Genomic DNA, 16,083 nt, shown 5'->3' with positions numbered 1-16,083 from the left:
CGTGTGTGCGAGAGCGAGAGAGAGCGAGAGAGAAAGCGCGAGAGAGAACGCTCAACCGTAGCGCGCCGCCGACCGCCCAACTGCACCGCGCTGGTCGATTATTGTGACAGAGCCGTCGCTGAAATTTAGAAGATATTTTTAAAGTCCTGATGTACTTTCTAAAATTTAAGTGGACCTCAGAGCGCACTGCGCAGGGAGCTTAATTTGGTGCGGTCGCGCAACCGCAGCGCGCCGGGCGCTCACTGTCGCATTGCTTAAAGAGCGCCTTTGTGTTTTAGGATGAACAGCAGAGACCAAAGGAACAAGGCAAAGTGTTGTGAAATAAAATATTACCTGTAATACGCATTTTGTTATTTGCTGATTGAAACTGCTAATTAAACTGTGAATTGAACCTAATAGGAAGAAAACAACTCTCGCTCTTTATATAGCTGACGTGTCTTGCGCATCCGTTCTGTGCATTTTATTTCACAACACTTTGCCTTGTTCCTTTCTTCTCTGCTGTTCACTTCAAACACGCTCCATGCGACCGCAATGCTCTTGTATCAGACGCTTGCTCGATCACCTGCTCGTTTGCTGTCCCGTGCGCGCACGGAGCGCGGTGGTGCGTTTACGGGCAGTCGGAGAAATCAATGCCAACAAAAAAAATTACATCCAGCCTAGTTAAGACCATACCAAAGACTATAAAAATGGGACCCATTGCCTCCCTGCGTGTGTGACGATCATTGGGACTTAAAAAAAAAAAAAAAGAAAATTTAAAAAAAAGAAAAAATTTAAAAAAATTTTGTACCCATGTATAATGCGCACCCCAGATTTTAGGACAATAAATTAGTTAAATTTTGCGCACTATACATGGAAAAAAACGGTAGGTGTTTGATGAGCTTTTCTAAGCTTTCTCAGTATTGTTTGCCACCTTCCCCGACTTCTACTGGACGTGTTGCAGCCATGAAATTCTAAGTTAATTATTATTTGGCAAAAAACAATTAGGTTTATCAGTTTGAACATTAAATATGTTGTCTTTGTAGTGCATTCAATTGAATATGGGTTGAGAAGGATCTTCAAATCATTTTACACCATTTTCCAACTTCAACCGAATTCGGTTTGTAATATGTAAATAAATGTTTTTGCCATCAAAAAGACATTTTCATTATTTTTGTTCATGTTTTATAGACAGAAAGGTCTGTTGAGATATTTGAGATGTCACAGAACCAAAAAATATTACAAACCTCTACATACGAATTTAATTCATTCCAGGACCGAACTCGTATGTTGAAATACAGTCAAACCTCGGTTTTTGACCACAATCCGTTCCAGAAGGCGGTTTGAGAAGTGAATCGTTCGAATTCCGAATCTATTTTTCCCATTACAAATAATGGAAAAAAATGTAATCGGTTCAAAGACTAAAACAAACGCCTTTTTTAAGCATTTTTTCATTTGCGTATTTTTGTCCGATCGCGCAACCGTAGCGCGCCGCGGACCGCGCAACCACCTCGCTGGTCGCATTATTGTGACAGAGCCGTCGCTGAAATTCAGAAAATATTTTTAAACTCCTGATGTACTTTCCAAAATTTAAGTGGACCTCAGTGCGCAGGGAGCTTAATTTGGTCCAATCGCGCAACCGCAGCGCGCCAGGCGCTCACTGTCGCATTGCTTTAAGAGCGTCTGTGTTTTAGGATGGTGTTACTGCTTTCACTTGCTTTCTTTGGAGGTATGATTAGGGGTTAATATAATCTTCAAAGTAACGAAAATACAATAACGAACAGAGTCAGTCGGCATCCGGGCCGCGCGGTCGGGTTTTCTCGGGTCCTTTCGGCTTATCTCGCGAGGTTCGACCTCCGAATTTCGTTCGACAACCGAAGCAGAAATAAAATCTAAAATTTTTCCTTCGGATTCCGATTTGTTCGAGAACCGGGACGTTCGAAAACCGAGGTTTTGACTGTAGTCGTATGTTGGATCAAATATTCCCATAATAATACACTGTAATTCAATTAATTCGTTTCACAGGCGAATAAAACAACAATAACGCCCTAATAAAGATATACCGTATTGGTATAAGATGATGGTTTTTTGCATTGAAATAAGACTTAAAAAGTGGGGGCCGTCTTACATTCGGGGTACAGACATTATACCCATGCACTTGTGCGCAGCGGTAAGTTAAAGGTTGCTGGTATCGACTGAGTAAGTTGCTGTGATCGTGTGCGTCTTTGACACAAAGTGAGTATTTCATTGTTACAAGTGTCCACTGTTGTGCCCTTTGTCCGCAGTTTGCCTTGTGTGTGTGCCGTTTGATTGACAGCACGCTCCTTGAAGTTTGGCTCGCATCCTACGAGTAGCCGTTACGCAGTGGCACGGCAACTAACGGTCGCCACCAAATGTATTTTGTTGTTTCGATGACTTATGTTTGGTGTGTTGCCGAGAGTATCTCATTATGGTTATTTAGTATAGCCGAACCGTTACGCCCAGTTAGTGATGTAATGTGTGCCGTCTACTAGTGTTGTGTGACGTCAGAAGTCGACTTACGTTCTGCATTTTGGTCTGTTGCAGAACCACACACACTGTCAAGTGACATGGTGGTACGAGATGGTGTAAAATTAGGTAGCGATTTTGGCCCAGGCACATTGGCTATCCCAAAACATGTAGTAGTTCAAAATTTCACCAGGAGATGGTGTTAAAGCTTGACATAGGGGTGACCTGATGGAAATTAACAAATCTAATAAATTAAATAGTTAGCAATTGGGAGGACACGACCTGTTCTAGCACGTAGCAACGCACAATTTTGGAATATGAATTTGCTATGCCATAATTTTAAGATGCAACAGCTTGAGCAATATCAATATATGTGTTTAGGTTGGAAGAACCCATTATTGTGTTAAGTACTATTATGTGTTGAGATTGATCTTTATCAGACAAGATGTATGTGATTCATGTTGCAATGTTTTGTCCAACCTGTATTTAACATTGGTGTTCCATCCATACCTGAATGCATTAAGTTGAGAGGAGACTTAAGGGCTAATACTAAAAGTAAAGAACGAGCAAAACAGGAAACATCTGTTTCCGGTCATTGCTGCTTGAAGCAAGGTTGCCAAGACAACCAGTGGTTTCTAGCTGGCCTGGACAGGCATCAGCTAAGGAACATTCTCGAAACTTCCAGAAACTTCCAGGAAGGCCACCTGACGTGCCAGATGATGTAATTCCGATTAGCTAATGCCAGAAGCCTATAAATAGGTTGCCCGGACACAGAGCGGCCGCGCTTCTTCCTAGTCAGGGCGATGGCCGTGACGCTGCCCGGAGTAAAAGAACGAAGATGGATTTTGCATTCTTTTTGAAATTGAACCAAAATCTACTAAGATGAATTTCCAGAGTCTTCGAATTGGACTTTGTCAAATTTTAAGCTTCGAGAAAAGCAGGGGAGAAATCCACCGGGCAGAAAAGGGGAAGTTGCCACTTTTACTTTCTCCTCATGGCCAGACCTTTCTTCTTTTTTAAACAGAATTCGGATTTTGGAACAAAGGAGAGCCGATCACTCGGCTTGTTCAACCAAATAGGATTTTAGACCTTTAGTTTCCTCTCGTTCTGTCTGGGTGAGTCTTGTTATTTTGTTTTTTCGACTTGCAATTCTTTTTCTTGCTTATTCATTAAATCTCTTCTTGAGCCTTAATTCGGTATTGATTATTTCATATTAACTATGTCGAGCATGGTGTTATATGCGGTAATTACAACTTTAAAATGTCTTTATTTCCCTATCATAGTCATTCTTTAAATCCGTTCAATTCTTTTTAAAGTGAAGACAGCTTTAATCCTTAACATCAGGAATTGTCAGATCTGGTTCGAAGTAGTTATCTTGAGCTCAGCTAGGGCGAGGGCGCTCTAGTAAATTAACGAATCCTTGAGGTGACAAAGCGATACTGTAACTAATCTCGGGGTAATATTTGACCAAACTCTCTCCTTTCAAAAGCACATTAAGAATATAACCAGAATTGCGTTTTTTCACCTTCGTAATATTGCAAAGATTCGTCCGATCCTCTCGACCGGTGATGCGGAAACTATTATACATGCGTTCGTCACGTCGCGCCTGGACTACTGTAATGTACTATTTTCGGGTCTTCCTAAGTCCCGCATCAAAAGTCTACAGTTAGTACAAAATGCCGCTGCAAGGCTGCTCTCTCGGGCAAGAAAATTTGATCACATTACCCCAATACTAGCCAACTTACATTGGCTCCCGGTCCATTTAAGATGTGACTTCAAGGTTCTTCTATTAACCTATAAATCGCTGCATGGCTTAGCGCCTTCATATCTCGTCGACCTAGTTGTTCCTTATGTTCCGTCTCGTAACCTTCGTTCGCAAAACGCTACCCTTTTAGCGACACCGAGGGCTAAGAAAATGTCTGCAGGCTCTAGAGCATTTTCTATTCGGGCTCCAGAGCTTTGGAATGCCCTACCAATGGATATTAGGATTGCTACCTCAGTAGAAACATTTAAGACACGTTTAAAGACACATTTCTATGACATGGCCTTTAACTAACCTGTAGTGGCCGATTCGGCTGGAGTTTGTTTTCTCTCCCTCTCCACCCCCTCCCTCCCCCCTCCCCGGCCGGGGAGGTGGTTAGGTGGCACCCATGCTGACAGCGGCTATCTGGATTCTCGTGGGCCAATTCAGGATAGGGGAACTGCAGCTCAACCTCCTCGAAGAGCACTGCCAGGACAATTGAGGGCTCCTTCGGCAGCCCTCTGCTGTGACATGGACATCCACTTTTTATTTAATTGATTTTCATGTTGTATCATTTGTGCCCTCTCTGCATCCATTTCAACCTGGTGATCCTGAAAGGGGGATCCTTCCATCTGTGGTCCCTTCTCAAGGTTTCTCATTTTCCCCTGCTAGGGGTTTTTAAGTTTTTCCTTGCCCTTTTGGGAGCTTAAGATCAGGGGATGCTTTGAGAATAATTGTCAATTTCTGTCTATGTGAAGCCCTTTGAGACTGCTTGTGATTTGGGGCTATACAAATAAACTTGACTTGACTTGACTTGAGGTCTTAACAAAGGCATCTAAAAAATATCCGTAACGTAATACCAGCATCAAACAACCGAAGGGAGCCATCATTACGGCGCGGTCATACCGGCAACTTGCCTCGAATTGAGTTACTCGGCTCGCGCGTCGGATGACTTGAAAGGGGTTGGCGTCGTATAGAAATGACATTGATTCTGGTAGAATTAATTCAACTCGGGTGGTCAGCTACGGGTGAGTCTCTTCGCCCCGGCTTATTGAACCCGTTACTGGGGAGCCGGAGGCACTTCGATAAAAAGTGCCCGCTTGACATTTTGGCGGCCAACGAGTGGAGGGGGGTTGTGAGTTAAGATTTATTAATAGATGTTTGCCCGCAGCTCCAAAACGAATATGTGTGGAGTTTTTTCAGTTTTTTCTTCCTAGGAACGGTCATAATTCCGCTCACCGATACAAACAAATGTCAGAACGGCCTTGAGTGACATAAAAACAGTCGCTTTAAGGAATAGAGTTTCCTAGAAAAGATCATTTTAAAGCATGGGAGGATTAGAACTGTTTTGTGTAATAGTAAACGGTGACCGCTACCCCTTAGCACGTTGCTATAAGGATGAGTTTTGTTCGCAGAGTATTCGGCAGAACTTGCGAAAGCTAGAGGGGTCGGTACATGGGCACGTTTCTTGCGTGGCGGTACATTGAAACTCAGAAAGTGCATCCCGCCGTTGAGAGCATCAATTAGCGAGGCGGGAGTTCTCGAATTGGTGTTCTGAGTAGAGGCGACGCAAAAGGCGCCGTTGAGTAACTAAGAGCTGTATCGTCCCTATTCCGAGTGCACACGGAAAGGCTTCAAAAGGAGACAGCTCGAACCTTCAACTATTTTTTGGAGGCGGCTTGTGAAGCGAAGCTGGCCTCCAGAGTTTGCTAAATACATAGTAAAGCTGGCATGGGAGCGGCGCCTCGCTGTGTAGTGTGTGTGCTTTTTGAGGAAGGAGTATTAGAGAATGAAAAAAAGGAAAAAGCTAAAGAGGAAGAGCAGAGCAGGCCGTTTGCCCAGTGGGGGCTGAGTGTCCTCGGGGAGAGTGTTAAAGCGACAGTCTGTGTTTCCCACAGGGTGTTTGAAGCGGGGAGAAGATGACATTTGCGCTGCGTTGCTTGTTTGTTTCTATGTTGTCTGATGGCGTTATGTGTTGTAAGACGAAATTGGCTATAATGGTGCACTGAAGAATATGCTGGACTGTAGTTTGTCTGGTTTGCACCGCAAAATGGGAGAAAAAAAAAAGTGGGGGGATTAGTTGTTTACAGGAACTGGTCTAGCCCTAATAGAATTTTTGATTTTTTTTCCCCCTTTTTTTTAGGACAGAGAGCTTTCTGTCTGAAATAGCAAAATTATGAAATAAAGACATTCCAATCCTAAAGTCAGGAGAACTAGTGGATTGGCTGTGTCAAGACTATACAAGTATTTGCACAGGAAAATAAGAGAGATTAGGTTATATAAAGTTGAGGCAGCAAGAATTTTGATTAATCTACATATTGGCAGCTGTTTTTTTTAATCCATTTTCTTTTCTTTTTGGGGAAGTGAGTTATCAGAATCTTTGAAAGAAGAAAAAGAGGAAACAGCTGTCTCGAAAAAGGGAACTGTCGACAGCCTTGAGTAAGACCTCTGAGGCTGGCTGACTTAGAAGAAGCTGAACATTTTTTAAGTTTTTCTTTTTTTTTTTTCTTTCTTCAAAATTGTAAACATTTTTGCTGTGAACAATCAGGAGATTATTGAAACGTGACTGAAGAACATGTGCCAGCAAAAAATGTTGTAGAGGCAGTCCAATTGCCACAAAAAGAAAGCTATATGCATGTGTCCAGCACACAAGCACACACACACAGGACTGATGAGATGTCAAAAGGAAACGAGTTGCAGACAGGCCCGCAGAAGCAGACACTGCGAAAAGAGACGGATCAAGAAAGGATGGAGACCTGCAAGCTCATTGGGGCTTCATCCCTAAGAGGGGTTACCGACGTTGGGGAAGAACGCCCGGTGACGCACAGGCAAGAGAAATTGCTCCCACAGTGCTAGAAAGACTGTTGGAGGTTGTGAACAGACACGCAGGGAGCGTGAGAGTCATAACCGACAGCCGTTATGGTGAAGAAGCCCTCATAGACGTTCTGGCCATTTGGGAAGAACATGACTACGGGGGTGTGAAAGGAAGACCGGATGGGCCCTAGGAGGGGGCCTGCTGGAAGAATGAAGGTTCATCGAAACGTCCAAGAAAGGATAATTATAGTTGTAGGAGTTGAGAAATGGGACAAAACCCCTCGCGGAAAGTGGTCCCATATGTGAGTCCGTGAAGAATGTGGTAACGGCCGTACATGAAGATAGGGCACGGAAGAGCCGTGCCTACACGGAAGGAGTTGGAGAAGCTGGAGCTCTGGATTTCCGAAAGTGCAATTCGTGCTGCCTTGCATGAACTGTGTAACAGGTACAGCACAGGTCGCAGAGGACAGCGAACAGACGGATTGACTTTCAAGCACTGTGCCATGGGGGCCAGTATGTCGCTGGACCCATGTGAGTTGACAGCACAAGAGGTGTGCTTGTGGACTCCTTGTCAAGACATGAAGGGCTGGAAGCTGTGAGAAGAGCCGACGCCAACAGGAATCGTGAGCGTGATCAAGACGCTTGAAGAATAAAATCTAGAGGGTGAGCAGTTGAAACCAATGCCAGCTGACCCGATTCGAGCTAAGATGTAACCAAAAGAACCAGATTACAGCTGACAACTTAGCTGTCCCCGCCTTGGTGTGTTTGGCCGCATGCAAAGGTGCGGTTATCATACGAAGAAAACAGAACGGAAAAATGGCCGGTCGGGCCCTGGACCTGCTGAGACGAGCCACACGGGGCTGTGTCCCTAGGCGATGTGACTCTTTTTATTGGAACAGGGACGACGAAGCACCGTGTGAGCATTTGTGAGCATCGTTGTCAAGTGGAAGGAGTCTGAAGTAAAGACCCAAGCCTCCAGGAGGAAGACGACATCGGTGCTTCGGAGGCAAGACACGTGACGTGGACTGACCTTTGGCGACTCCCGGAGCCTCTGCGGCCCCGGGTCTCCAGATGTTTTGCAAGATAAATAGGTGACCAGTGAGTGTGTAGGCTTACTGTCCCAGCAATGTTGAGTTGATGGGGTAACTCCTCAGCAACGGTGATATAGAATGGTGCAAATTTAGACAGGTAAATTTGGTAGTTTAACGCACCAGCCAACTTTGCTAATCTTACATTAGATTTGATTTGCAAATGTAAGTGGAGGATAAATTTGTCAGAGAGTGTCAAAAAGAATTCGATAGAATAAATCCTGATTCTATAATGTTGAAGGAGTTAGTAAGGACAACTTCCTCCTTTTTTAAATTGTAAACGTCTTCTTAACAGGGCTCCAAAAAGCCTGTCTGGGAAGGCATTGGAGAGTGTCAAAAATAATTAGATAGAATAAGTCCTGATTTTATCATTTTAAAGGAGTTAGTAATGATAACTTCCTCCTTTTCAAATTTTAAACGTCTTCTTAACAGGGCTCCTCAAAGCCTGTTTAGGAAAATTTGTCAGAGTGTCAAAGTATAATGTAGAATGGTTTTGTAATAGCAACTACCATTTTATTTTTGGGTTTTATTTTGGAAGCAAATGAGCGAAACACCTGCCGGCCAGTCCCTCTGCCATGCGGAGGGATTGACCGTTCTATGTTCTAGACTTGTGCGTCTATGTGTTTCAGACAAGTACGTGTTTTGAATGCACCCAGGTGCATTCTTAGTAGATTGAATCTGTCGAAATTTGCCTGGACGGTCGGAAGGTTGTAGTGAGCTGTGGCTTTCCCACATCCCCGCCGTCTTTAAATGGCTTGCCCCTAATGTCAAGCTGGGAGAGCAGGCTAAGATGAGCGCCTTAGATGGGGTGGCTACTCTGACCTGATGACATCAGCAACGCAGCTCGAGACGTCCCACGGCCCACCGAGACCATGGGTTGTCCTTGTTTTGAGACAGAGTGATATCCTGTCGCACCATCTGGCCTCTGGTTCACATGGCTTAGAGCCACCTGGACGGTTCACAATGCTTCACGTCCCACTGGCGGTGTGGCCGGTGTGTGGCTGTTAGCCTGGCTCATCATCCTGTGTCCAAAGACTTCTACACCCGAGTAGAGGGACCCGATGCTGCTCCTGTCGTGGCTTGCCTCGGACATTGGTCCGGTGACGGCTTCTTCTTCAAGCCATCACTGAGGGGGGCGTCAACGTCAACGACAACATCGACAACAATGGCAACGGCAGCGACGGCGACATCAGCGTCCATCACGGCGGCGTGTTCATTCAGGACCGCGTGGAGTGCTTGCTTCGGAGGGGCTTGCGGGATTCAAGGAGGGGATGTCAAGTGACATGGTGGTACGAGATGGTGTAAAATTAGGTAGCGAATTTGGCCCAGGCACATTGGCTATCCCAAAACATGTAGTAGTTCAAAATTTCACCAGGAGATGGTGTTAAAGCTTGACATAGGGGTGACCTGATGGAAATTAACAAATCTAATAAATTAAATAGTTAGCAATTGGGAGGACACGACCTGTTCTAGCACGTAGCAACGCACAATTTTGGAATATGAATTTGCTATGCCATAATTTTAAGATGCAACAGCTTGAGCAATATCAATATATGTGTTTAGGTTGGAAGAACCCATTATTGTGTTAAGTACTATTATGTGTTGAGATTGATCTTTATTAGACAAGATATATGTGATTCATGTTGCAATGTTTTGTCCAACCTGTATTTAACATTGGTGTTCCATCCATACCTGAATGCATTAAGTTGAGAGGAGACTTAAGGGCTAATACTAAAAGTAAAGAACGAGCAAAACAGGAAACATCTGTTTCCGGTGATTTCTGCTTGAAGCAAGGTTGCCAAGACAACCAGTGGTTTTTAGCTGGCCTGGACAGGCATCAGCTAAGGAACATTCTCGAAACTTCCAGAAACTTCCAGGAAGGCCACCTGACGTGCCAGATGATGTAATTCCAATTAGCTAATGCCAGAAGCCTATAAATAGGTTGCCCGGACACAGAGCGGGCGCGCTTCTTCCTAGTCAGGGCGATGGCCGTGACGCTGCCCGGAGTAAAAGAATGAAGATGGATTTTGCATTCTTTTTGAGATTGAACCAAAATCTACTAAAATGAATTTCCAGAGTCTTCGAATTGGACTTTGTCAAATTTTAAGCTTCGAGAAAAGCAGGGGAGAAATCCACCGGGCAGAAAAGGGGAAGTTGCCACTTTTACTTTCTCCTCATGGCCAGACCTTTCTTCTTTTTTAAACAGAATTCGGATTTTGGAACAAAGGAGAGCCGATCACTCGGCTTGTTCAACCAAATAGGATTTTAGACCTTTAGTCTCCTCTCGTTCTGTCTGGGTGAGTCTTGTTATTTTGTTTTTTCGACTTGCAATTCTTTTTCTTGCTTATTCATTAAATCTCTTCTTGAGCCTTAATTCGGTATTGATTATTTCATATTGAGTATGTCGAGCATGGTGTTATATGCGGTAATTACAACTTTAAAATGTCTTTATTTCCCTATCATAGTCATTCTTTAAATCCGTTCAATTCTTTTTAAAGTGAAGACAGCTTTAATCCTTAACATCAGGAATTGTCAGATCTGGTTCGAAGTAGTTATCTTGAGCTCAGCTAGGGCGAGGGCGCTCTAGTAAATTAACGAATCCTTGAGGTCTTAACAAAGGCATCTAAAAAATATCCGTAACGTAATACCAGCATCAAACAACCGAAGGGAGCCATCATTACGGCGCGGTCATACCGGCGACTTGCCTCGAATTGAGTTACTCGGCTCGCGCGTCGGATGACTTGAAAGGGGTTGGCGTCGTATAGAAATGACATTGATTCTGGTAGAATTAATTTAACTCGGGTGGTCAGCTACGGGCGAGTCCCTTCGCCCCGGCTTATTGAACCCGTTACTGGGGAGCCGGAGGCACTTCGAAAAAAAAGTGCCCGTTTGACAACACAAACACACACACAAACACACACACACACACGCTTCATACAATAATCACACACACAAGAATCACATTCACACACCCAAAGACTCACCCGTGTACACTACACACACCTGCTCTCACATCCTTACGACCAAACATGTGCCTACCAGTATGCACCTATGAGCCACAGTGCCTGTTACGTTTTTGCCAATAATTCAGCAAAGCAATCAAAACTGAACCATGTCTTCCCTCCTGTGTTCTGACCGACACTCGGGGGCGAAAAAAGCATAACCATCTGAGCCAACCCCCTACACCAGGGGTGTGCAAACCTTTTGACTTGCGGGCCGAATTGGGTTCTAAATTTTGACTGGAGGGCCGAACCAGGAGCAGATGGATGTAGTGTTTGTGTGAAGTAATATAAACGACATTTAAAGGTCATTGCATAAATGGTTTTGGCCTTTAGTAGGAAAGTAAAGCATGGATACTGGAAAAACGTTTTTTGGAAACAAATGCATTTTATTAACAGAATTAAAAATCTATTTTACCTAAAAACTACTATCAGTGATTCTCATTAAATAAGACACTGTTAGTATGACTAACAATTTCTATCGCTTCAGCGCCTGCAGGTCACACTTATGAAAGATGTTTATCTAATGAGGTGAAATCACATCAAACGGCCAACATTCTGACCAAATACATCATCTTGAAGAATCTGTGAAAGAATACATCTAAATAAAGTACTAATATAGAAATGACTTATAAAGAAATCAAAAAAGCAACACGGTGACAGATTTACTGAAAATCAGAGCAGCGCTTTAACTCACAAACACCTGGTGACAGAGGTGAGGAAACGGGAAACACTTCCTTAAAGTCGGCCTTAAAAACTTTAAAAGTTAAGATTAGTCGAAAATAGAGGGTGCATCATAAACTTGCCCATGTACTTGACTTTAGATCCGCAGTTTGTCGGTGAAAAAAGTTTAAAGTTTTGCTGAGTCTTCAAATTAGCTGTCAACCTCTCCACTGTAGCCGCCCGTTCATGTGTTGACTCCTAGCGTAGTTAGCATGCTTCGTAGCAAAGTGACGGCTAATATTGTACTCCTTGCAACCGTTTCTTGGCATATCAGACATAACGGCATTGATCCGACTTCAGCAAAAAAAAATTTTGTTGTCAACTCTTTTTTAAACACTCGGCAGTCAGTGTCCACCTTTCTTTTCCCTGGGCCACTCATTTTGATGGAGGGATTCCAGGGGAAGGTTTGTGGGTGGCTTTGACGTAAAACTGTATCTGAAAGCTCAGTGCGCGAATTACGAGAATGCTGACCTCACAGCCCGCACTCGAAATTCGGCACTGATAGAAATAGAGCGCGGAGTGCGCCGGGTCCGTACTACGGAGTACGTACACGCACTTGTGAGTCTGCACCGCGCTTTCTGACGCGGCTTCCGGGAGTAAATGCTTTGAAGAGGAATAAAAACACCCTTGGAAACCAAATGTTGCCCCTCATCGTGACTCGGAGCCGCAACAAATGTTTCGGATTTGTGTAGGGTACATTGTGACAGACAGCAAACGAGCAGGTGATCGAGCAAGCGTCTGATACGAGAGCATTGCGGTCGCATGGAGCGTGTTTGAAGTGAACAGCAGAGAAGAAAGGAACAAGGCAAAGTGTTGTGAAATAAAATGCACAGAACGGCTGTGCAAGACACGTCAGCTATATAAAGAGCGAGAGTTGTTTTCTTCCTATTAGTTTCAATTCACAGTTTAATTAGCAGTTTCAATCAGCAAATAACAAAATGCGTATTACAGGTAATATTTTATTTCACAACACTGCCTTGTTCCTTTGGTCTCTGCTGTTCATCCTAAAACACAAAGGCGCTCTTTAAGCAATGCGACAGTGAGCGCCCGGCGCGCTGCGGCTGCGCGACCGCACCAAATTAAACTCCCTGCGCAGTGCGCACTGAGGTCCACTTAAATTTTAGAAAGTACATCAGGACTTTAAAAATATCTTCTAAATTTCAGCGACGGCTCTGTCACAATAATGCGACCAGCGCGGTGCAGTTGGGCGGTCGGCGGCGCGCTACGGTTGAGCGTTCTCTCTCACACTCTCTCTCTCGCGGTCTCTCGCTCTCGCACACGCGCACACACGCTCACGCGCACACACGCAAACCGGATATTATACGGAGGCCGCCATTACAGATGCGCAGAACGGATGCGCAAGACACGTCAGCTATATAAAGAGCGAGAGTTCAGTTCTCTACCTAAATCCGTATTACAGGTAATATTTTATTTCACAACACTTTGCCTTGTTCCTTTCTTCTCTGCTGTTCACTTCAAACACGCTCCATGCGACCGCAATGCTCTCGTATCAGACGCTTGCTCGATCACCTGCTCGTTTGCTGTCTGTCACAATGTACCCTACACAAATCCGAAACATTTGTTGCGGCTCGGAGTCACGACGAGGGGCAAGTTTTGGTTTCCAAGGGTGTTTTTATTCCTCTTCAAAGTCTCTCCCATACAGAGCCGCCTTTTTCACGTCCGCACGCGTCTTTCCCGTGTGCGCACGGAGCGCGGTGGTGCGTTTACGGGCAGTCGGAGAAATCAACGCCAACAAAAAAAAATACATCCAGCCTAGTTAAGACCATACCAAAGACTATAAAAATGGGACCCATTGCCTCCCTGCGTGTGTGACGATCATTGGGACTTAAAAAAAAAAAAAAAAAAAAAAAACGGTAATGGTGATCCTTTTCGATAGCTTGACTTCATCACTACTACCATTGATAACGATATGATAACGTGACGCTGACGTCATCCGGACGTGCCACCGTCTAGCGGGCCAACCATGATGATTTATGTTGGGAATTACCGTATTTTCCGCACTATTAGGCGCACCGAATTATAAGGCGCACCTTCAATGAACGCCCCATTTTAAAACTTTGTCCATATATAGGGATTATAAGGCGCATAAAATAGAAGCTATACTACAACAAACTGAGGTTGACTAGGGTTGCGGTATGCATCCACTAGCCAATAACCAACGAGCCCTCTGTAAACAATCGCGTTTCTCAAACGATCTCCTATAAAATGATCGGCACTGACTAAAGTTCGATCTAACGCATTGGTACTATTTACTTATGTTTCCCTTCCATATCGATCCGTAGATTTACTTGAAACATTAACAGAGCAGCCTATTTTGACATGAAATAGCCTGGTGCGTATAGCAGCTATCGTTATAGCATTAGCCATCCGCAAATTCCCATGAGCCTCAGCTCGCAATCTCCCATGAGCCTCAGCAAAGTGTAAACAATCGCGTTTCTCAAACGATCTCCTATAAAATGATCAGAACTGACTAAAGTTCGATCTAACGCATTGGTACTACTTACCTATGTTTCCCTTCCATATCGATCCGTAGATTTACTCAAAACATTAACAGAGCAGCCTATTTTGACATGAAATAGCCTGGTGCGTATAGCAGCTATCGTTATAGCATTAGCCATCCGCAAATTCCCATGAGCCTCAGCTCGCAATCTCCCATGAGCCTCAGCAAAGTGTAAACAATTGCGTTTTTCAAACTATCTCCTAAAATGATCGGAACTGACTAAAGTTCGATCTAACACATTGGTACTGCTTACCTATGTTTCCCTCCCATATCAATCCGTAAATTTACTTGAAACATTAACGGAGCAGCCTATTTTGAAATGAAATAGCCTCGCGGGTACAACAGCTATTCGGCGACGCCACCTGACTACAGTTGCCGTAATGTTGGGAAGCGATGCGACCTTGTAATTTACTAGTCGTACTAAAACGTACTGAAACATTTTGGCAGAGCACTGTGTACAACCAGTATGGATTAACAAATTCATCAATTGATCCATATATAAGGCGCTCTGCATTATAAGGCGCACTGTGTTTTTTTTAGTAAAATGTAAGTTTTTAGGTGCGCCTAATAGTGCGGAAAATACGGTAGTCAAAATGCTTGAAACCAGCTGGGATTTTAGTTTTTCTTTTTTTTTCAAACGCTTGGCATGCAAAGAGTTAATGGCCTTATTTTTCACTAATTTCGTTTACTACCTTTAAATACCTTTTACAACCCCGCGTATATCTTGATACAATGTGCCTTACAGACGATCTACTGATTTTTTGGCTTCATGAGATCGTCAACACGTTAAATTATTTCACAATCTAATATTGTCGTGTCGCCCACCACTAATTCATTGTATCTGACCTTGTAGGATCTTCTGAAGCCAAACTTGTCAAGACGAGAGCCCCAGAGGAGTGCATATTTTGGTATTTTTTATTTATTTATATTTGTTCTAGATTTCAATGGTTATCTTGAACAATGTCAATAACAGTTTTAAATAGGCCAAAATGGTCACACAAACCCTTCAAACAGCACAAAGCGGGATTTTTGCCTGTCCATGCACAAATTAGTGCAAGAAAGACCTCACAACAAACCTGTCCTGCTCATCAGAAGAGCCTTTAAGAACAACCTACCTGTGTTAGAGCGTCGTCGGATGCCAAAGTCCCAGCTGGAGGTGATGTCCATAGACTGGGAGAGGTCACAAGTGTAACCGTCTGTCATGGAGCCAAATCCCTCATTTAAGGAACTCAATATTGCTGACTCATAGCCGCTACCAGGTACCTGGGTCAGATGACATTTCTCCAGATCCACATCCTGATCGATTAGGACCATTTCACACATTCCTGTATCATCACTGGTCACGTGGGATTGTCTGATGTGGGCAAGAATAATAGCTGGATTGTCCAAGAAGGCCATTTCTTCACCTTTGTAAAAACTGAGACAGAAATGAAATTAGTTTATTTTCCTAACTTTACCAACAGCCATTAAATAACTTTAGTTGTAAAAAAACAATAAAAAGCAGTAAAAACTATACCATAACTTCTGGACTATAGGACACACGTGATTATAAACCATAACAGCTAAAATTAGGGGAACATCTTGTTTTGTTCATATAAAAGTTGCACTTGACTATAAGCCGCAGGTGTTTTAATGTTTAATTACCATTTTAAGAGACACAAAGAGGACTGTCAGGGAAAATATGGTTCTTTTGGAACGCATACCTTTTATTAACATAACGTTTATTGATAGAGA

General features: G+C 43.6%; 1 protein-coding gene and 1 long non-coding RNA gene across 10 annotated transcripts in view; one reads left to right on the top strand and one right to left on the bottom strand.

Moving 5' to 3' along the window:
* mapkap1 (MAPK associated protein 1) overlaps positions 1-16,083 on the bottom strand; it is a 114,671-nt gene that overhangs the window by 81,216 nt on the left and 17,372 nt on the right. For 6 of the 9 annotated variants that reach the window (XM_061293491.1, XM_061293493.1, XM_061293489.1 and 3 more), the window contains exon 2: positions 15,465-15,766. In XM_061293491.1, the coding sequence (XP_061149475.1) occupies positions 15,465-15,747 (283 nt within the window). In that variant the 5' untranslated portion in view covers positions 15,748-15,766. Of the gene's footprint in view, positions 1-15,464; positions 15,767-16,083 lie in introns of those variants that run through there. The other 3 variants (XM_061293494.1, XM_061293495.1, XM_061293496.1) reach the window with 2 other exon arrangements.
* Positions 2,082-15,749, top strand: LOC133163523 (uncharacterized). The gene is made up of 3 exons (XR_009716409.1): positions 2,082-3,888; positions 5,024-10,403; positions 15,203-15,749. It is a non-coding gene; the product is annotated as an uncharacterized LOC133163523 (long non-coding RNA).

The sequence above is a fragment of the Syngnathus typhle genome, linkage group LG12 (assembly GCF_033458585.1).
Source record: "Syngnathus typhle isolate RoL2023-S1 ecotype Sweden linkage group LG12, RoL_Styp_1.0, whole genome shotgun sequence".
NCBI lineage: Eukaryota > Metazoa > Chordata > Actinopteri > Syngnathiformes > Syngnathidae > Syngnathus > Syngnathus typhle.
Note: the sequence above shows the minus strand (reverse complement) of the source record. Positions and strands in the feature narration are given on the sequence as shown.